The sequence below is a fragment of the Anser brachyrhynchus genome, assembly GCF_964034855.1.
Source record: "Anser brachyrhynchus genome assembly, chromosome: 2".
NCBI classification, from domain to species: Eukaryota; Metazoa; Chordata; class Aves; order Anseriformes; family Anatidae; genus Anser; species Anser brachyrhynchus.
In genome coordinates, this window is record NC_137695.1 from 26,726,084 (window position 1) to 26,748,304 (window position 22,221).

The window sequence follows — 22,221 nt, forward strand, 5'->3', positions numbered from 1 at the left end:
GACACACTCCACACAGCCTGCCAGTACATCTTTTCTCATTTTCTCCTTAAGGCTGTCTTTGTCTTTTATTAGCCATCACATCTCTGGCTTTCACATGAACTCCTGTGCCACCACTCACACATCTCATAATATCACCCCGATGTTACCTTCATGCACTCGCCTTCAGGCAGCTCTCCCTGGCTCAGTTCTGCTGCCCAGTGCCCAGCGTAATAAAGAACACGGACCACTGAAATCAGTGCAAATATTTCCCTTGACTTCAATGGACTTTGGAACAGGCCTGTGATAACCTGCTTTGTTTGACCAAGAGGGTCCTCGCGGCCCATCTGAAGTCCATGGTGACACTCCCGTTGCCTGAAGTGGAAAGCAGCTTGTGCCCCAGAAGTGCTGTTTGCCTTTTTTCTTCTTTCTGCAACCCTTCACACCTGGTTCTTCTGACCTGCTGTAGTCACTTATGAGGGGCAGATCCAGCCCTGGTGAGGTGCGGGTGTTTGTGTGCCTGTGGCTCACACTGTGAGGATGGGTGAGCTGTGGGGCACTGTGTGGGGCAGGAGGAGGGCTTAGGAGATGGAGGCAGGAGCTGTCTTCCCTCTAAAAATGTGCCTGTGTTAGCTGTGTAATTTAGACAATTGATCCTAAATACCGAAACTACATTTCTTAGAGGATATAATGTGTGAGTGTCTGCAGTGCCCATCACAGCGGCCTCAAGTCTAACTTACAAATATCATTAATACCAGTACTGTTATTTATTTTAAGAAAGTAATGAGACATTGTTTCACAGTGAGATGTTCAGAATATTTGGCAGCTTTGGGGCTTGGTTGACATCAGTTTTGACTTTCAAAATCAAACTGCCACCTTGTGGTATGGTGATGGAGAAGTCGGTAGGAAGTTAGATACATCGCAAAAATATTGACACAGTAAAAATTGCTCCCTTTGCCCCACCAATGGCTTTCCCTATCTTCATATTCTTCAATGTGGTTTTGCTACACTTCAAGCTAATAAATAGAAGTTATTTTGTCTTCCTGTGAAAAAATAATCTAGTCTTTTGTTATTGTTTTTAAAAAATTATTTCTTTATTCTTGTATATAACTGTGCTGAAAGCAGCAGGGTAGTGAAACAACCAGTGTACTTATGGGAGTAGATTTGACAAGGTTAGACCTGAATGCAGCTTACAGGAAAAGAGTAAATATAAAGGCAGTAGGTACCTGTAGTTGTTCCCTTTCTCTATGTTAAGCTCACTAGTGTTAACGAAGATTTTTATGAGAATAGAGCAGGGCCAAACAAATTACTGAAGGCAAGCAAGTTGTAGTGCCTCTGAAGCACACTCCCTGTGCACCCTCTTGAACCACGACAACTGCGAGGTAATTGTGCTCAGCCTTCTCTTTCGCCGTGGGCCAAGCTACCATAAATCACTTCACCTTGGTTGTCAACCAAGAGCAAGCATGATGTACAGCAGTCCATCACAGCCACATGCTTGTCTGTGCATCTCAGCCTTGGTGAGACGGCAGAGCAGTGTGGAGATGTCCTGGCTTGGTCCTTTATACAGCTAGACTGAGTGTCCTTGTGCCATCTAATAATACTTATGAAAGACAGATGAAAGCCCATTTCAAACTGGAAAGTGTAGCTGAGGTGAACTGTTGAGGACAGCCACATATCGGCGCTCTGCACATCCATGACTTCTCAGGAATATCGTGGTTTAAAAAAGCCATGCGAGTAACAAGGACGTGACATAGGATGTGAAGTTCACATCTTGTCCCTCTGCTCATGCCAGACAAGCATTAACACTTCTCCTAAAGGATGGAGCAGAGACGTCCACTACTGTGAGGATGAAAGTTAGAGGGTGGCAGTCATGCAGGAGGGACTGTGAGTGTATTGAGAGCTCCCCTGTCCCATAATGTGGCCATACAGCTCTGCAGCCCTTCCATCTTTGCATTTCTCCTTCCTGGGTGCACTTCCGCCTGCCACCTGTGGTCCCTGAGTAAACTGGGGAACTCCTGCTGCTCGGGGCGTTATACAGCTGACTGGGCAGGATCAACACAGCCATCCTTGGGGCTTTATGTGTCAGGGCATCTGTGAGACCCGCGTGGTGGTGGGCTCTTGTGGAGGCCTGCCTGGTGGCTGGCTGGAGGAATGAAAGCAACACCAACAGGATGAATGCTGTCCCACAGGAAGAGTGCCTTGGAATTTATTTTTTTTTTTCTTTCTGAAATGCATTAGCTAAAAGGCTTCTGCAAAGTGAGCACCACATCCCTCTTCAGTCAATAAATCACTAATGGTAACTATGAAAAGAAATATAAGTATTTCTCCAGCTGAGAAACAACACCAAGGACTACTGTCTTTTAATGTGAGTGCATGGCAGGAGCAGAGGGTGGCCACGTGGTTAGTGAAGCTTAATGTGTATAAAGCCTGTAGAGATATCTCTTATTCTGGTTTTATTGCTAGTGTGTCTGTCCTCACTTTCACAAAAAGAGTGTGGTGATATCTAAGAGTGGTATTTCAATGCCTGAAATGCTCCTCATATAAATAGAACAAGCAGATCAGCATGACCAAGTGATAAAATTACCTTCTGGTCTTCAGGAACTTCAGCATGTAACTGCGCTATAGGGACCTCAGTGCACCCCTCTTCACAGCACAAATAAATACATTTGGAAATGGATCTGGAGGAGACATGCGAAGAAGGAGAGAACATGGAGAGGAGAATGACTCGAACTGCAGCTGCAAAGTTGGTGAAAAAGGCTTTCCTCGAAGCCCTGAAGTCCAATGACTATGAAACACTGGAAGAGCTCTTGAACCAAAAGAAAATAGACGTGGACACGGTGTTTGAAGTGGAAGATGAAAACCTGATCCTGGCATCCTATAAACAAGGTAAACGTGGCAGCACTCACAAGCCAGGAAGTAGATGGGTTCAGGTAGTTTTCCAGAAACCGTGGCCTTGTGCCCCTGCTAAAGCTACAGCGTAAGTTGACTCGTGGGCAGCAGTGTCAGTAGGCTCATACGGCCGCGGTCACCGGAGGGGAGCTTATCAGCTGTGCTGCAGGGCTTGGTGCAGGGCAGGCCAGACACCAGCACGAGCAGCCACGCCACCAGGGCAGCTGCTGTAGCTTCAGGGAAGTCCAGAAGGAGGGGTCCTTTGCCATCTCCTTGCAGAGAATTAGAGCACAAAGCCCAGAGTAGACACACGCAGGCTAAGTGTGGTGTACAAATGTCTTGCATGTTCCCCAACACATAAGCAGACAACTCAGATACAAAATATTCAGTCTCTTCCATTTGCAGTTTACAATAGTGGTACAGTGAATTCTCCTTGGCTTAGGAGAGCTAAAGAAAACCTATGGACCTTGAATGTTGCTGGATGGGAGGAGCTGTGTTTTTCAAGCTCACAGAAAGTGAAGATTTGCTAGTTTATCAAAATATTTTGGATTAAAATTAAAAGTAATAATTAAAAAAAAAAAAACAGAGAAGACGTTTCAGCTGTTCTGAAAGGTAGAAAATCCAAACCAGCTGTCATCCAGATACTGAGTTTCCAAAAATTTACAGTTCAAAACAATGAAACAAGTTTGCTGTCTGCTGAAATCAACAGACTTCATTGCCTACTTGCTAACAGCCTCCTTGTGAGTATCTGAAAAACAGTAATGACCAACTTTTGCCAGAAGTTAGGCATAGATGGAGATAAACACCTCCAGTCTCAGCAGCACAGCAAATGCACCTTTTTTTTTTTTTTTCCTGTGGTGTAAGGGAGGGACAACATCCCACCCCTTCCCCTTTTCTGTGTTTACCTCTTACTTAATGAACAGCTGCTGTCCTTTTGGTTTCATTAGGGTGAGGATGATGCAGTCATGACTTACTTCCCTTGGGGACAGCATCTGAGCTAACCCACACAATGATGAGTGTATCTTAAAATATCTTTTCTTCTGCCCTCAGCAGGCTAAAATGCGTTCTGGTTGTAGTTTAAGACTATGGGATTTTTAATTGTAGATTATTTGGCAGCAAGAATTAACTCGTTTCTTTTGGAGAAAGAGATAAATGCACCCTATGGCCTAAATCACAGCAGTATACCTGCTGTGTTTGTCTGAAAGGCAGAAGGCACCCTGTCAGCTACAATGCAAATTTTGCTTTCATTCTGAATCCCAGATAACCATGATTTAAGAGGAGGATTTCCTTGGGGAGGGAGAGGGGAGAAAAATTAAGCACCACCATTCAAACAGCTTGAGCTCTGCCACAGCCCTAAGCAATGCAGTGGAAAGGAGATCCCATGGGTGCCAGAGGGGCTTCCTCTCGTGCAAAAGAGGCTGAGAGCTGCCAAGGACACTGACCTTTCGTGCACCATTGCTAGTTTCCCCCCCAAGAAATAGACGAGCTTAAAGAGGCCTCCTGCAAAGCCCGTGTCTGCTTCCTGCTCAGTGCCAGGTCCCCTTCCCTTCGGGCTCAGGGATGTCTGTGGGTTTGGGCAGGGGACGTGGGAGATGCTCACTGGCAGCAGCACAAGCAAAGGAAATAAAGGGTGGTCTCAGGCAGGAAAACTGTGGCTGTGTAAAGGGGTAACCTGGCGTTTAAGGATCACTGTCCTGCTGTTCACATCATTTATGGCTGACAACTACATATTTTCAGGCCCACCTCAGTGTGGCATCAGGCTGGTAACAAGGGGGAGCACCAAATGTGAATTCAGTTGGGGATCCAGTTTAAGAAGCCTGCTGTGCTGTATGCATAGACTCGGGGACACAGCCCACCTACCTGGCACCCAGTTTGGGGGCAAATGATGAAAAAGATGTTTCTCTCTGCCACCAGTGGTTTTTTTCTGTCTCTTTCCTTCCTCTCCATCTCTCTTCCTGTCTAATGCAGTACATATGAGTCCTGCAAAAATTGTATCTATGTGAAATTAAGGTGGAAAAACTGTATAAAACTAAAGACTCAGAAATAAAGGTCTGAATTAATTTGGCCTCATTACACATCTGCAGCATTTTTCTCTTTTTCTTGATAACAGTATTTAACCAGGCATTTGTCCAAGTAGATATAAATAAATCAAACCCAGAAAATTTTATAGGCACATTCTAGCTAAGAAGCAGCTGCTGTACCTAAAAAAAAAACCAAAAGTTTCAGATTTCTCCTGCTCTTCTGCCAGAATTATTTTGATTTTACTTTTTTTTTTTTTTAAACAAATTATTATAGTAATCACTTCAGAGACTGCATTAAACATGTAGTCCTATCTTGGGAACAAATATTGGTCTTACACCTGTTTATAAGTTAAAAAAAAAAAAATCCGTGAAAAATCTGAACATTTTGGAGCCAAATTTCATACTAAACTGTCCCTGCTTCCATTTGGCTCTTCCACCAAGTTTACATCAACATCAAAACTCCTCACTCCGTGCTCCTCAGGGGCAGTAGTTGGCAGAAGGTCCATGATACAGATGCAAACCCATTGCCAGGGGTCATCTATGGGCAATGCATCACTAGGAGTCTGAATCGAGCTCCTGACATGCATGATCCCGCAGTCTCCCACGCAGAAACAGCAGGATAAGCTGTCTGTTGAGTCACTGGCCTAAGCAAATGCTGCCTTCTTATTCCAACTTATTCCATTTTATTCTTATTTGTTTAGCTGTTGGCAGACTGAAGAGCCCATTTCCCCCATATTTTTTAGCTAGTGGCATTTCAAATGCACTAAGCCTTTATTATTATTGTTATTATTATTATATAAACATTATTATATTTGTATTGCTATTATTGTTATAATAATATTATTATCATTATCATCATTATCATTCTGTCTCCAGAGGTCACCAGGAAAACAAAAGCTGCCTTTGGGCAACTACATGGGAATTATGTCTCCAAAAATCAGGCTATTCAGCACACATAATAAAAGTACCTAATGAAAATTAAGTTATGCTTGAGATAACTTTGTGTGCGCTAAACTCTAGCTGGTGAAATTACAGTAAATTAAACCCAAACTCCAGCCTTTTCTTCCTCCTCTGTTGTTCTCAGTAGGTGGATAATCCAAAGGAAAATCTTAGCCAAGGATGGTAACACTTTTTCATTTTGTACAGGGTATTGGCTACCTAGCTACAAATTAAAAATATCCTGGGCAACTGGGCTTCATCTAGCTGTCATGTACGGTCATCTGGAGAGTCTTTCGGTCCTGCTCAACCACAAAGCTACGATCAACTGCCGGCCCAATGGAAAAGCTGCAATCCACATAGCGTGTGAAACAGCAAATGTTGAGTGCCTCAAGATCCTTTGCAACCACGGAGCTAAGCTGAACTGCTTTTCAATGAGCGGGCAGGCGCCCCTGCACTTCTGCACGACACGAACCTCCATGCCTTGCGCCCAGCAGCTGATTTGGAGAGGTAAGGTAAAACTCTGGAGAGTCTCTCGTGGCGTGACTAGAGATGGTGGGCATGGCTTGCGGCTTGCCTCAGGAGGCAAGATGCCAAAGTACGTATGTTTATCCATTCCATCCCCAGCTGACTCGCCTCTTCATCCCAGACTTCTTTTCCCCATCTCTTTGATCAGCTGAAGTTTCTCCTGTCCCGATTCCTCACCCCACCTGACCTCCCCTCACCCTGGCCACCGGCCCTTACTCCAGGGCTGTTTCCCATTTCAGTGCTTCCAACCCGCTGCCCAGCCAGTCCTTCAGCAGAAGAGCTCCTCCGAATGAGGGAGTTTCTTCTTCTCTATTTTTGTTTCTGTCTTCCTCATCTAGGTTTACTATTGAAAAGTTTTCACACGAAAGTGCACCCCTACCCTTGTCTTTGTTGCTCACATTTCCTTGATCTCCATAAATTCTTCTATTCATTTGCATTTGACTTGTCCCTGAAAAAAACATGCAGTTTTTCATACAGTCTCTTAATTGCCAGCTACCAAACTCTTGCACCTACTGGGGAAAAAATGTTATTATATAAAATTTAATTTTCCTGAAGTAAGATATGTTATGTGGTTGATCATCTGTAACAAATGAAGTGATGAATAGACATAATTCATGGATAAGTATATTGCTGTTCCTTCCACTGCGTCCTTTACACAAGGAAAATGTCTCAGGACTTACTAAAGGACAGATATAAAGGGGTACAGCGAAGTCAGGCAGTTCAAGAGCCCTAAGTTACAAGTAGACAGATTCCCCTATTTGTTACACTATGCCATGGCAAATACAAACATGTGTTGTTGTTTTTTTTTTTTAGCGACATGTTTTGAAGGGTTTTTTGAGATGTAGAGCCCAGGCACGATTTGTGGGCAAGGCAATCTGAAGTCCCAAATGAATAACCACATCACTTTTCTTCTGCTGGAAAGATACATATAATTTTGTTTGTGAGAAAGGAAAATAAATACTGCCAGTTGTCTCCTGCCCAAAGCAAGCAGTCCTGACAGCAGGAGTTGAATTTGCTACCATGGAAAAGCTTAAAAGTCGAACGTACTCTTATAAAATGCTGCAAATGAAAGGTTGTATTCTGGAGGCTTCCTCCACCCACCCATCAGCGAGCGAATAGTAGCACTGTGCAAGCCAGCCTTCATCCCAAAGCACCCTGCAAACACAAATCTCCACGTGAAACAGAGGTTCCAAGGTGGGCAATGTCCGCAGCAGAGCACGGCAGGTGTGCATGCCACCCAAAAGCCAAAGACAGGGTTTGTTTCTGTCCCTGCCCCAAGGATTCCCACTGGCATCTCCCACCCCGCCCTCCGCACTGGTGCTCTCACACAGGTCACTTCAGGTAAATGCAGTTTAACCACTTCCCACCTGGGCAAGTGGCCAGCCAGGCAGATCTGTGCCCGGGTTTGCTTACTGCCTCCAGACTTGTGCTGCTGATACTCTCAGGGACGTGTAACGCGAGTAACGCTCAGCATGGTTTAGTGGGATTAGCACCCAGCCCAGAGGTAATTTCTCACACCTCTTTCTCCCTCTCCGTCAGTACATCTCAGTTTTAGTGCAACTTTGGCCATGTAAGGGCTTTCGTGAGGCTGGGAAGAAGAGTTTATATATATATATTTATATTTATATATATATATGTATAAAACTATATAACTATACACACACACTATATATACATTAGACACATGATATATATTATACTGCAGTTCTGCTTTGCTTTCGGGAACAGGCTCTAGCCAATCTTTCCTCTAATAAGCATTGTTAGATATTATTCCTCCAGGAATTTGCATTTCTTCAGAGCAAATTGCTGGTAGCTGGAAAGGAAGGAGGCAGCCGGGAAGTCCCAGGGCAGCAGGCTCAGGAGCCCCGGCACTGTTTTGGCAGAAGGCAGGGGCCGGGCTCCTGTCCGCCTGTCCTGCAGCAGCTCCCCTTCGGTGCACAGTAGATGGTGCTGTTGCTTCAACTGGAATATAAATTCGGCACAAATAGAGCTGTTACACCAGTCCTGTTAACAGCTTGGAAACAGGATCCAGACCCTCAGCTGGGGACTTTCTTTACTTTTTATTATTATTTTATTTTATTTTATTTTATTTTATTTTATTTTATTTTATTTTATTTTATTTTATTTTATTTTATTTTATTTTATTTTATTTTATTTTATTTTATTTTATTTTATTTTATTTTATTTTATTTTATTTTAATCATCTATGGTTCTATCATAAGATGTCCTTTCTTCCAGGCTCACAGTTAACGAGGTGCTGCAGGAAGCTTTCTCAGGGTACAGAATTGAGCAGAGCTATTCTCTGGAGTACAAATAAAGATCTCCTTTTTCCTTCAGATCTTAATTTATAGGAAAAAGCACTTCACACAGAGATTTGGACCTGAATGCTGCTCCAAAGCAGTGTTCAGATAAGGCCTTCTGTCAGCTCAAGGGCCAAGCTATGACACCAGAAACTGGATCCAAGAATGTGAAGTTTCTGAGGGTTTCCCAGAGGCCTAAGAAATGCAGAATCCTTGAACCTTGCTAATTGCATTTTGATGTGAAAAAAAAAAAAAAAAAAGGATTTGCAATCCTTTACCATCTCCTTGGGTAGCAGGGTTCTAGCAGAGAGCTGTCTGAACCGGGATTCTGTTCCCTTGATTATTTTTTTTTTCCCATCATCTTTCCTTGGCAGGAGCAAACGTGAACATAAAAACGAACAACCAGGACGAGGAGACCCCTCTGCACATGGTCGCGCGTTTGGGTATCCCCGAGCTCGTGGCCTTTTACGTGGAACAAGGGGCGCAGGTGGATGCTCTCAATGCCCGCCTGGAGACCCCCCTGGCCTGCGCAGCCTACTGGGCCCTGCACTACAAGGACCAGACGTACAGCCCAGACCACCACCTCATCTGTCGGATGCTCTTAGACTACAAAGCTGAAGTGAACACCCGTGATGAGGATTTCAAGTCACCGCTCCACAAAGCTGCCTGGAACTGTGATCACGTGCTGCTGCACATGCTGCTGGAGGCAGGGGCAGAGGCAAACATCATGGATGTGAACGGCTGCGCGCCCCTGCAGTACATCATAAAAGTGACGTCTGTACGGCCAGCTGCCCAGCCTGACATCTGCTACCAGCTGCTCCTGAATCACGGAGCAGCCAGGATATATCCTCTGCAATTCCACAAGGTTAAGGGTGGCTTTGTACAGCGCGGGGATATGGAGAGAGGGGATGTCTGGAACAGGAGGCGGGGGGAGAGACCCAAGCGCCAGGGTTTGGTGGTACCAGGATTTGCAGGAGTCCTGTAAACTGTGGACCCAGAATGCCCAAAATCTATTGTAAGGTTGATATCATTTACCTGAAGCAAAATTGCCATTGCTAATGCCAGAAACCAGATGCAGGTCCCGTATTCATTCTTAATCAGCCCGAAACTCCGAATTCTAAATGCTGGTTCGAGCCTAATTTTTCAGAGCTGATTCACATTCTCATTTTGGAAAATCTTGCCTTCATCAAACCTGGCTCCAATATGCTTAACTGGATTGTACAAAATGCACGTTTCATGGCCTCTACCAAAGATTGGAGGTCAGATGAGATGATTCAGTTTGTCACTTCTGACCTTTAGAAATACAAATACATTCAAACTGAAATGGATCTCACTGAAGCTTGGGCTTGTTTTCAGGAAATGTGAGAAATAAAGGGAAATTCTGGGCCTGGGTTCATAGCTGATTGATAATAATAACAACAACAGTAATAGTAATAATAGTAAAAATAATAGCAAAATCCCTACCAAAGAATTCCTGCAGCTCTTCAAAGCCCAAAGCACTGTAGCTGGCGGACTTCTTGTACCAGGCAATGAAGTAAGCTTGCTCTAGTCAGGACTCATTTCCTCTCATCCTTTGCCTTCAGCATAATTTCGCAGCCCCTCCACTGCATATATAAAATTTTATCAATCCTAGCAGTCAGAACCTTTGAAAAAAAATGCTAAACCTTTGGTTTTGCCCTCCTGAGCTGAGGATGAGCTGGTCCTGTCTGTAACAAAACAACTCATTTTTCTAGAGTCTGTTTGAGAGCCGGGCCTGGGGTCTCCTCTTCCTGCCTCTGCCTTTCCCCCGTTGCACGGAGTGGGGCTCGGTTCCAATCTATCATTTCCCATCTGCAAAATGTGTAGGATGATGTTTATCCCAGAGGGATGCTCAGCAGCTTTGTCTGCGAAAGCCTGTCTGCTGTGTGGGTCAGAAATGCACATCGTACTGTGTGAATGCAAAGTGTTATTCCACGGGTGCGAGTGACAATTTCTTCCTTCTGAGCTGAAGTTATCAGGCAGAGCTGATTTTAGATGTGTCCACCCCCGTGTGCCCTCGCACAGTGCCAAGCAGCCAGGCTAGCCCCGGTGCCTCTCGGCGGTGCTCATGGTCTCTGTACGCCCTGACTGCAGGTGCTGCAAGCCTGTCATTCCCACCCCAGAGCTGTGGAGGTTGTCGTCAACACCTACGAGCACATCAAATCAACATCTAAGTGGAAAGCAGCCATACCCGATGATGTCTTTGAGGTAAGCTCTTAACGAGTTGTAACTGGGTAAAATCCAGGCTTATTATTTGTTCTCCACACCTGGCCACAGAAAACCGAGAATGGTTTTAAAAGGGAATTACACACCAGAGGATTTGGGACTTCTCCATTTAATATCATTCACTTCACACACGCTGCCCCAAAACTGGGGATTTTTTCTTTAGAGATGGGTACCATATCCAAATCTGCTGAAAACACTCAAGAAATACAGATGTGTTGTCCTGGTGACAGTGGGAACCTCAGTGATGTGGGATGTTCAGGGTTATTCTGTGGCTTTAAATAATAGTTTATCTTTGTAAGAGAGAATAAGAGAGTCTGGAACAGTCTGGACATAAAAGCTGTTTTTTTTTTTTTATTCTTTTTTTTTTTGGTGAAATGTTTTCACACAGTTTAGTTGAATAGTTTCTCCAAAAAAAAAAAAAAAGTTATTTCCAATAAAAATATTGCTTTTCCAGCTATGTCAGGTAAAAAGTTTTTGGTTTTAAATTGAAGCTCCTTCAATAAAATTAAGATAAATGGGTCTCTGTGCCACCTGGAGATTTCAATAGACTTTTTTTTTTTTTTTTGAGAAAGTCTCATGGTGACATTATCCTTTGCTGCACTCCCTGTCAGGGATGCTGCAGAAGCTCAGATATCCCTGCACTCAGCAAGCGCAAAATATTCTGGCTGTGACTGGTGTGTCTTAAGATCTGCCAGTGAGTGTATTTATATATTTTTTTAGGTCAGCAATTGTTTTAAAAGCACCATATTACAAGGTATATATTTAGGTATGTATTTAGGTTCTGTTGCATGGGCTAAGTTTCTGTAGTATCTGTTTCTAACCATAAGACTGGTTAACTGTAAATACAAGGGAGAATTTAAATGAAAAACGAGGTCAAAGAGGGAAGAGGTGTTGTCAAAGTGCCAAATTGGGGGATGGGTTTTGACATAATTATTCCATTTCTTCAGAAATCTGCACAGTCCCAATATTCCATTTTAAAGCTAGTTCTTGATTAATACCAGGGTTTTTCAAATTTTTCGACTTGGTTAAGTATACTAATGTCTGCTTTATATTATCAGGGATGTTTAGGGAACACCATCCTTATTATAATGCAGAGCTATATGCCCAGAGGAACTGCAAGGCTGACTGTTTTTCAGGTCAGCTTTACTCAGAAAAAAAATAAAAAATCAGGTGAACACAAAATGAAACATTAAAGGTCTTTTTCTACTAATTAGTAATAATAAAGCATAATAATTAAAAAAAAATGTTTGAGCTACAAGTGATTAGAAAGGAAATAATTATTTTTTTCTTAAGAGAAAAATTTCATTCATATTGGGAAAAGTCTACTGTTGCTCTACTTTTTTGTTGTTGTTTAACTGGTCATTTTTGTTCTCAGCAATATTTGCCAAATTTTACACAAAATTGAAGAAAAAAAAAAATTGTTGACACAAATCTGTACTTTTCAATACATATAGTGTCCCTGAAAAAAATATATATATATGTCTGCATCTGTCAAGTAGCAAGACTGTAAAGTAAGGTCAAGTTACAAGTAAGTAGCTTGTATTTACCATTTGCTTCTTTTGCTTCAGCACCATTCGTATATATCTGCAGGCTCCCTGTGGGGATGTAACTTTATTTATTCCAAGAGGGCACTGGGGCACTGAGCAAGGCCCAGGCTGTGCTGCTGCTCACGGCCCCAGCTAACTCCGCACACCTCTGCCCTCGCCACGCTGCCTCGCTGCCCTGCAGGACTGTACAGTGCACCTGCACTGTCCCTGAGCTGCTGCTGCTCCTTTCAGGTCAGGACTAATGCCACAGGGGCCAAGGGAGAAATCCCACTTCAGACTGGTGGGTAGAAGAAGCCTAAAGACTTCATCAGGCTCTTTCACTTAACACAAAGTATTTGAGGCAAGCATAATTTTGGCTAAACCAAATTCCCGCTGCTGTGCGCGGCCCAAGGTGACAGGGCAGCTATACAGGCTTTTTAGCCTTGCTAAGAACTGTGTGTTGGGAGGGGAAAGGGGGGGAAGGCAAGAAGCGTTAGTGCCCTAAAACCCTCTTGTTTTTTCGTGTTTTGCAGCGGTACCAGGATTTCTACGACTCTCTGTTCACCGTGTGCAGCAACTCACCGCGGTCGCTCATGCACTTGTGCAGATGTGCTATTCGGGTGATGTTGTCAGAAAGATGCCACCGAGGAGTCCCCTTACTCTCCATCCCCGTGTCCATGAAGAAGTACTTGCTGCTGGAGCCAGAGGGGATAATCTACTGAGCTGCAGCAGAGCTGGCTGCGCGCCCCTGCCTGCCTCTTCCCAGATCCACACGCCTCTGCGTGGTGCTGGAGATCCAGGCTCCACGCTCACGCAGACCTTCGCTTCTGTATGGCCTCGGGCCAGCTAGCAGCTGGGCTGGCATTTATGGCCCTTTTCAGAGCTGCAGTCCACAGAGCGGGGCGGGGAGGCAGAGCTGGAGCAGCCCCCCTCCAGACGAACACAGGGCTGCGCGTTTGGGTGCTTTGTTCAGTCTAGCTTAAACGACCCTGTCAGTGATGCTTCCATCTCCTTCGGTATTTATTCCACTGCCTGCTAGATATCATTAGATTCAATCTGAGCAACCTTTGGTACCGTTTCACTGTAATTTTCTTCAGCTGTCATTTTAGGAGTAAAAGAAAGGGTACTGTCAAAAAGTAGTACATTCATTAGTCATAGGAATGCTTTCCCAGAAGGAAATGGGTGAACTGCTTTGAATCATGACCACAGACAGGATTTCAGTAGTTGCCTACGGATTGAATCTGAATTCAGTCTTAGTTCAGTCTTCACTACACCTGTCTGTACCTTATAAAGCTTTGTCATAATAATATCCTTTTTAATTGTAAGATTAATTTTTTTCCATTATCAGTCATTGTATGGGAACAGGATCAAAATCTGCAGCACTGAAATTTCTGAGCATTCATATTTATGCCTGGGTAGGTCTTAGCAAGAAACTGTCTCTGTTTCCACTCTCACTGTGACCTACATTAAATTCACATCCTGGTGTTGAGAAAGGCACAGGGACTGGACTTACCCATGTAAGCTGCACAGCTGTGCTTACACACTTGGTGTTGGATGGGATACGGGAAGATATGCAAACGTTTCTGTCCATTTAACACAAAATGTTCCTAGCCTATTAACACAGACTATATTCTACTATTCCAGTTTTTTTTTTTTTTTTTTTTTTTTTTAACCTAAGCACAGGAGAGAAGAATCCCACCTTAACTGAAAGGTGTTTCCACACTGAAGAGGTGCTGGCCAAGCTGTACCAGACCTGCCAGTTGCTCTGTGCTTTCTGACCTGTCTGTGCTGGTTCCCTGCTCATCAGGAAATATTTGGTCCTGACTGAGCTGTTGTCTCCTGTTCAGGGGGATGAGATGTAGGGGTACACATTAGGTATCCTGCAGCAAGGGCAAGTGTGTGATTTGACCTACAGATAAAACCCATTTTTATTCTCTTTTTTTTCCATTCGATGCAGTCCTTTTGGGTTGTTCCCCTTCTTTAGACTCTGACAACTCTGGGCTCTGATGAAATGGAGGTGAGCTGAGCCCACCATCAGGAGCCAGTAACTCCTGACTTCCCACTGCATCTGTGACAGAGATGCTTTAGTTCCTTATCATTACCATTATCTCTCTGCAAGAGAGCCCAGAGCACACTAGCTCTTCCCAGACACACAGGAGTGGCAAAACTCTTCAGTGCCTCTGTGTCTTGCAAAATGGCAATAAGAGCACTTGAAGACATGTACAGATTATTTAGTATTACACATCACTTTGTTGGCAGAAAGCACAGTGATAAGAGTTCCTAGTAGTAGTAAGAGGCCTAACAAGTGTTCTATCGATATCAGAAATACCTAGTCAAACCCATCCTCTTGATTCCTGAGATAAAAATTTAGTTCTAATGTAGCCCAATATTTTTAAACAAGCCCTTATCTGAATTGCTTTCCTTCCATCTCAGTTTTCATGAATCAAAGCTTGTATACTGAATCCTCGTTCACAGGTCTATGTTTAAGCTACACAGCAATGTTGATAGTTATTTAACTGCTTCCAGTCCTAACAGAATATTTCAAAGACAGCACAAGCCATGAGAAAATGCCTCCTGATATGAATAAAGTTGTAATATAGGTCCTTGTACTTTACTAAAATGATGAAAATTTTCTAAAGTGAATTTTGAAGGACGGGGAAAGCTTGACTTATCTAAAGCCACTGATTCTCTAGGCAATGTATCTGTGTGAGTCAGGAATGGGGAAGAGGATTTTCAACCAAAACAAGGCAAGAAAATGTTTGTTGCTTTTTGAATAGCCTGACAGTGAGGCAAGCTGGGCAGCCCAGAAGAGACAGATGGAGGTAGCTGGTTTTATTTGGAAGACATCCCCATGCTGGCTGCTTCTGGAAACGAAATTCTGCATCTGGAAGAGGGAGGTTTAAGGCAGAACAATAGCAGCGTTTTTTGACCTGTTGTAGTGAGGACTCTCTTGCTGAGAGAGAAGAAAAAAGGCTGTCACCAGTGTTCCTAAATTCCCTCTGATCCTCCCTCTTTGCAGTGAACACACTTAATTTTTATTCTGTGGGCACCCAGCCTCACTTCCAAGCTTTGTACCCAAGCAGGTGCCAGATTACAGCCATTGTGGTATGTGACAGGGAGCACAGTGGGATCAGGCTGATTATAGTCATAGGAATTTGCAAGCCGTTAAAAACGCTGGAGAACATCCCCATGGCAGAAAAAAAAAGAGACCTGATTGATGCACTTTAATTGCTTCTGTTGTTGGAGTTAGAAAGAACAACAGTAAGCAAACCTTATTATTTGTTACTTTTTAACAGTTCTTTCTTTTTTAATCTTACTGTACTCTATTTCTAAGCACTGGATGGAGTTGCCCATGTGAGGCTTGGGGGTACCTCATCATTTCTTAGGCTTATGAAACGCACAGTCTTATTACTCTTGGTGCAGATTCCTTGAAATTTCATGTTGTCATACAATTCCTGATCATGCTTTTACATTTTCAAAGCTTCAACATATTGGATGTCTGCAAGTGGCAATAAGGAGAGACTGGGTTGTAACACCTAAAAGTCTGAACTTGGTCAATAATAGCATAAAAATGGTTTCAGGGTTGCTTGGTGTTTCCTGTGAAATGAATTGCTTCTGCCATTTGGCTTCTCAGTAGAGATGTAGCCATATCTGACACATTTTCACTGCACTTCACAGCCTGTTAGAATATTTAAAGCACTCGTGGGCACAAAGAATCAACTGTCCTTTCCCACTGGCAACCCTTTCCAACAGTTCCCTTAATGACTTGCCAACAGACATCAACCAGATTACATTTTTTAGTCCTCTTGCTTTATAAAAGGTGCCATCTATAAACATAGAGACACTTTGCATGTTTTTGTGGCCAGTGCAGAGCCATAATTCAGATGTTCATGGAAATATGGACATTCACTTTTTAAATTGCTCTTATAACAACTTTAAACCTACACCCTGATTTATGATTGGATCCGGCTTGACTCAAAACCCTACTGATTTATCCACGGAGAGAGCATGTAGGTGAAACTGAAGTCAAAATCAATCTAACACCATTCAGGACTGTATTTTCCTTCAAATCTTCAATTTGTCTGTCTTTAAATGCTGGAACAGTGAGCCCCAGACAGCACAGCCTACAGCACTGCTGCTGCTAGTCATGCCAGCCTAATGCCAAGAAGAGGAGCCAGAGACCGCAAAGTGGCAACTCAGGACATTGGAAAAGGAAGCAGCATGTGTTGATCGGCTCCTGCTCGGCCTCCAGGCAACCATTCATCCTCGAGACAGGCTAGTTTTCCAGCGTTGCTGGTAAAAGGTGAGGAGAGTTATTTTCTCTGTTGCCTCCTACTGTGTGCAGAGCTATCAAGACCTCATGGTTTGCACAAGGCTTAGAGATATGGCAAGTGGGTTTTCTCTCTGCAAAGGTGACTTTGGATGAGTAACAACAATTGTCTGCATACAGAACGGTCCTAGAGCATGTGTTTTGTTAATGTGTTCATTGCTAGTACTTTAAGACAATACTCAACAGTCAACATCATCCACCCCTCCTCCAGACACAAGCTACCTGTTAACAGTCTGTCGTTTGGCTGAAATGCAGCAATACCCTGCCTTGGGACCTCCAGCACAAGGGACCACCAGCACAAGATAGTTCCACATCCCTTGCTCCTCTCTCAATGAACTGCACTAAGATGACATTGGATTACAAAGAGGAAAAGGTTCAAAGCCCAGACCCCAAATATAGGGCCTGGGGGACCCATGATATAGGCAGGCAGGATCTCAATCTCTTTCTGCCCTTAGCAGCTGAAAAGCCAGCAGGGGAAAGGGATGGGTTGCCTGCGCCCTTCCTTATGCTCTTACACGGCCTTGTCACTGGGGCTGTGTGGAGGATGCTGCTGCTGCCCGAATCATCTTGAAAGATTTGGGACTAAAACTCCCAACTACAAGAGATCAGACTCTGCACGGGTCTGCATGTGCATTGGCATGTGTATGCATTCATGTGTGAGGAGACTTGGAGATAGATCCCAGTCAAATCTTTGCTCTGATTCAGAACAGAGTTTTTCAACCCAAGTCAGAGTATTAGGATGGAAACCAATAAATTCCCATAAGTGTTTTAGCATCACTGACATTTTATTTATTCGAAACCACTTACCATCTTGAAAGATCACCTCTCTTCTTTCCATAGGGCAATATGTTACAGCCTATACACTAGTTTTGACAGAATCAAATTAATTGTTGTGAACCTGAAATTATATATATCTGTTTGGGATATATATAATATATATACATATAATATATATGAACTTACATATTATCTGTTTGGGATATAAATATATATGTATATATGTATATACATATATATATGTATATATATATATCTCAAATAGAGCAAGACTGAGAACTATTTTTATAAAATGTCAGGAACAGAAATATTAGGGAGTAGGGGAAAAGGTCTGGTCTGCCATGAAAGGCAGCAGCTTTACTTTTAGCTGCAAGCACCACTGGACCAATTAAAATGATCACAGAGGCTCAGCTCATTCATATATAGGACTGTTCTTTCAGAATGTGCTAAGACTTTTGGCATCACATTTATCCCAAGGGATAAATGTCTGTAAATTAAACATAGAAGAGTTCAGTCTTTAAGATTGGAAGGAAGATTGAAACGGTCTGGGGTGGCCTGTGCTATTATATACCTTTATTAAACTCATAGAAACCGAAGAGGCATGCCAGCTTTTCAGTGTGCTGGAAGGTTTGCAGGGCTCTTGATGGGCTGCTGCTGCTTTTCTGAAACGCTGCAAGATACAGATGGGTCGGACACAGCAATATTTCCATTTACTTTCAGGATATGGAAGTAGCATTTCTCTGTACTCCCTAGGGTTTGCTCTTCTAGTAAATGACAGTGCAGAACATGCTATTAGCAGAGATGCCAAAGCCTAGCTAGCATCTGACACCTTAACCTCCCTAAGAATTATATTAAAGTAGTGGAAAGATCTACCACAGTCTCTATTTGAAGAACGGCAGGGACTTCTGGTACAGCAGATGAGTGGGTCAGAAAAGATTGCTATATACAGCAGCTGTCAGATGAAATTGGTTGGCTGCTCAGAGATTTGTTTCTGACTATTTCTCCAAATGCATCTTAAGCTTCGTAACACGTGAAGTGGAAAGGTGACTATGTACATTATGCATTCCAATGACCTGTTTGATTTTAATACACAGCTAACATTTTCTTAGCCCTTTACCTTGCACAGGCACTCTATGTGCTGCTAAATTACAATTAAGGCATTTGAAACACGGACAGCAGGGCACATGATGATTTTTACACCACTAGTGAACTGTTGTGTCCTGTCATTCCAGCAAGGGATGGCTAGTGATGCTGACATTAGCCTTCTGCTTGGTGCCAGAATACCTCTGCATTTCATCCTTGTATCAACGTAATGGATACAGCTGCTTAGGCTATTTGTACTGCAATTAGCACTGAGCTAGATGATGTCAGTAGTAACTATCAATGGGGAGCTGCACTGCCTGAGTACAGCAATAAGCTTGCTGACTATTTTTGGGGAGGGGGTGTTGAATGCAAACAAGTTTGGTCAATAAAATGGACCTTTACCTGTTCCTGATAACCCCACAAAAACCACCAGTCGGTCAGGGACCAAGAACAAACAACTCTTAATATCTGAGGAAAAATACATGGGAACAAAAGAGTAGCAACACCTGCAGAAAGTCTGCTTCAGAATAATGCTCTTTAAAAGTGGGAACAGATTCGTGTGATCTATAAATACATAGGCACTGGTTCACACAGTACAAAAACGCAGGTGCTGCTGAAGGGCAGGGCAGAGCCTTGGCAGGCTACAAAAACACAGCATGTTGGAGAGCCCAGGCGAGGAGATGACACCATGGTCAGGGCAAAGCCGTCTCCTGACAGAAAGTAACACAGATATTTTAACATCCATGCAGAGCAAAACTGACCCTGTAGACCCAGCTGCAGTGAAACCCATTGAATCACATCTACCTGCCAAAGCTGACTCACTCCTGTTGTTTCCAAATGTGCACGGCTCCCTTGAACTCAAGGGCATTCTGTCGTCTGCCTGTGTCAGTGCAGAACAAACCTCTCAGTGCCAGCGGCTCTGATTTCCCTGCTGGAAATCTGGATCCCAGTCTGGGTCCATTTCTCCCACAGCCCTGCCCTTCCCTGTACTATAAATCCACAGAATTTCAGTGATTTCTTTCTCTCTCACATAGTGGCTTGTTTGGTGGTTGTTTTTTGTTGTTGTTGTTTTGTTTTTTGTTTTATTTTGTTGGTTTTTTTTTTTTTGGTAGCTTTTCTTTGGGGCAGCTTTTTGGTACAGTGAAGGTACAGTTAAAAATAATCTGTAATGAATTGTGCATACACATGCACATCCAGACAGTAATGAGACATGAACAAAATCAGACTCCTCTGAACTAAAGGAATTTTGACCAGCTGGAAAGAGAAGTAGTAAACTTTTATATTTGCATTTGCTTGTGCAGATGTCAGGACACTGTGCACGCTGCAGCTGTTGGGTAGATGCAGTACGTTATGTGCTACAACATTATTCCTGTCTTAAAGATATGTAATGCAGTCAAACCTGGTGTGACCTTCAGGTTGTGCAGCATTCCAGTATAAAGCTGAGAGGCTATTGCTTAATTATTTTTGCTGGATTAGTTAAGAAATTATTTAGAGGGCTTAACACAGGAACATTAAGGTCTTCCCAGTCCTGCTGTTTAAGACAATATTTACATATTATTTCAATGTTTTTCTGACTCCAGTCTCTGGCGTTCAGGGGCTGAATTTCCTTGAGGATGCAGATGGGAGAGAGCAGTATGCCACCCCTCCCTGCACGTGTTGGCTTCTGCACGTTTGGGGGTGATGTTTGGTCCTCACAACTTTCAGACTGCATTCCCCGTGGCAGCATACAGCCTTCAGGGGCTCACACTTTTTAATACGAGTTTAACAGCGTTCTTCTGTTTTTCTCTGTGCAGGAAAAGGGATGGTGCCTGATCCCCACTGCTCCCTCTTCTAGCAAGGGAGGTGGGAAGCCCTGCTGGGGCCTGGAGCCGCTGCACCTCTCTGCAGGCCTGTGCCACCCAGTGCCAGGCCTGCATTTCCAAGCCCTCAGACAAAGTCCCTTGCTCATAGGGTGGGTGGACACATTTGGGGTGGGGCAGGCAGCTCTCTTCTTTCCTCTCTTTCCAGCTGTTTGAAGCTGCATTGACACCTGGCCGTCACCGTCCCCCTCCGTGCAGCACCCACACACCTCTCCTTGCTGCAGGCCATACCCAGCCCTGCCCAGCCCGCACTGAGCTGCGCACCCTGTGTCCCCTTAATGTCCTTGTCCCTCTTCCATCCTCTCAGGAGCTTTGGCAGAGGTTTTCTGGCTGGAGACGACGAGGAGGAAGGCTCCTTTTTTAGCTGACCAGGACACATTACCCAGTGTCGCCCGGCCGCGCTGCTGGGTTTGCTGTTAAGTGGCACCTGGTCCTGCCTGGTGGCTGGCACCCGCTGGTGCTGCCCTTTGCAGCCCTGGCTCGGTTTCAGGTGAGCTGGGTGTGCTGGCCAGACTGGGGCAAGTGGCTCCACGCGGGCAGGCACAGACTGCCAGCAGCACCTGGAGCAGCCTCGAACGTAGGCTTGGACTTCGACACGGCTCCTTCGAGCAGCCTTGGGAGGGAGGGAGGGAGGGAGGAAGGGAAGGAGGGAATGAGGTGGCGTGACCGGCCCGGGCGGCCTCTCGCTGACTTGACACAAACATGTTTTCAAGTCCCCGGAGCAGCCAGCAGGGAACATGCTGTCCCCGTCGTTTCGCAGCTTCTTGTTCTGGAGAATATGAGAGCAATGCCAAGAGAGGCACCGCTGCCTCCCACGGCTCCAGTGTTTGTCCTGGAAACCAAAAAAGGGGGGGAAAAAAAAAATGATGGAAAGCTGTAAGCAGAACAAAGGAGCTAGCAGCTGAACAGCAGCCACGCGTTTCCTGAAGGTTATTTTTAAGGTTTATAATCGTTCTCTCCTTATTTACAGTGCTGTTCTGTGTCTTTTTATCTAGCACTGGATGCAGATCTGCCCTCTGCTTAAACCAACCCATTCACTTCCAGGCGTCTGGGGCTGCACTGCCTACGGGAGGCATGCGTAGCTTTTTTAGGCTCCCAGCCCCAAACAGCTGGAATAATCTTCTAGCCTTATTGAAGCAGGCCCTCACATTGTTCAGGTTTTGGACATTCTTAATCCTTTTTTTTTCTAAAAAAGCCTCAACTGTGTGAAGTGAGCACAAGCCGTGGCTGGTCACTGCTGTGTGCTGTGTCCCGTGCTGCCTCCAGGCGCAGGCATGCCCTTTTATCATGGTGGCACAGACACAAGGACAAACTGACTGTTTTTCTGGGCAGGGACACACTTACACCTCAGAGCCAGCAGCAGCTCTGCACTCAGGCTTTCCCAGCACGGACCTGGGCTTTTGATCTCACCTGGCTTGAACAGAAAGGCTCAAGGAGATCAAGGCTTGGTGGTTTACCAGTTGCACCACATTGGATTAGAGAAACAAGGCTGAAACAAGAGATGTCAGCCAGCTCGGTCCTTTAAACTGGTCATTTGTGCATACACGTTCCTGGCCAACGTATCTTGAATGTCTAAATGTACATCACGTTCTCCTCTTCTCCCCCTAGGTGTGTCGCTCAGCTGTAAATTCCTCCAGCATATGCTGTCGTGCTGTCCACATGGCAGGTAACACTGTGATCCTCTTCCCTGATCCTGTGCTCTGACCAAGTTAAAAATGAGTATGCTGTTTGTCTTCTAGAGGCTTCGGGAGT

The 22,221-nt window shown here is 44.3% G+C and overlaps 1 protein-coding gene across 1 annotated transcript; it reads left to right on the forward strand.

The window, feature by feature from the left end:
- Nucleotides 1–2,572: 2,572 nt before the first annotated feature.
- On the forward strand, nt 2,573–13,727 carry ASB4 (ankyrin repeat and SOCS box containing 4). Its single transcript, XM_080582187.1, has 5 exons — nt 2,573–2,862; nt 6,033–6,332; nt 9,025–9,515; nt 10,763–10,876; nt 12,954–13,727. The coding sequence occupies exons 1-5, from the start codon at nt 2,649–2,651 to the stop codon at nt 13,140–13,142; spliced, it is 1,308 nt and encodes a 435-aa protein (XP_080438313.1). The 5' UTR covers nt 2,573–2,648; the 3' UTR covers nt 13,143–13,727.
- The last annotated feature ends 8,494 nt before the right edge of the window (nt 13,728–22,221 follow it).

Excerpts from the sequence above, each read along its gene's own strand:
- ASB4 (XM_080582187.1), top strand. The coding sequence starts at position 2,649 with ATGGATCTGGAGGAGACATGCGAAGAAGGAGAGAACATGGAGAGGAGA. Across the intron at positions 6,333-9,024 it reads CCAGCAGCTGATTTGGAGAG|GAGCAAACGTGAACATAAAA; the intron begins GTAAGGTAAAAC and ends TTTCCTTGGCAG. Across the intron at positions 9,516-10,762 it reads ATCCTCTGCAATTCCACAAG|GTGCTGCAAGCCTGTCATTC; the intron begins GTTAAGGGTGGC and ends CCCTGACTGCAG.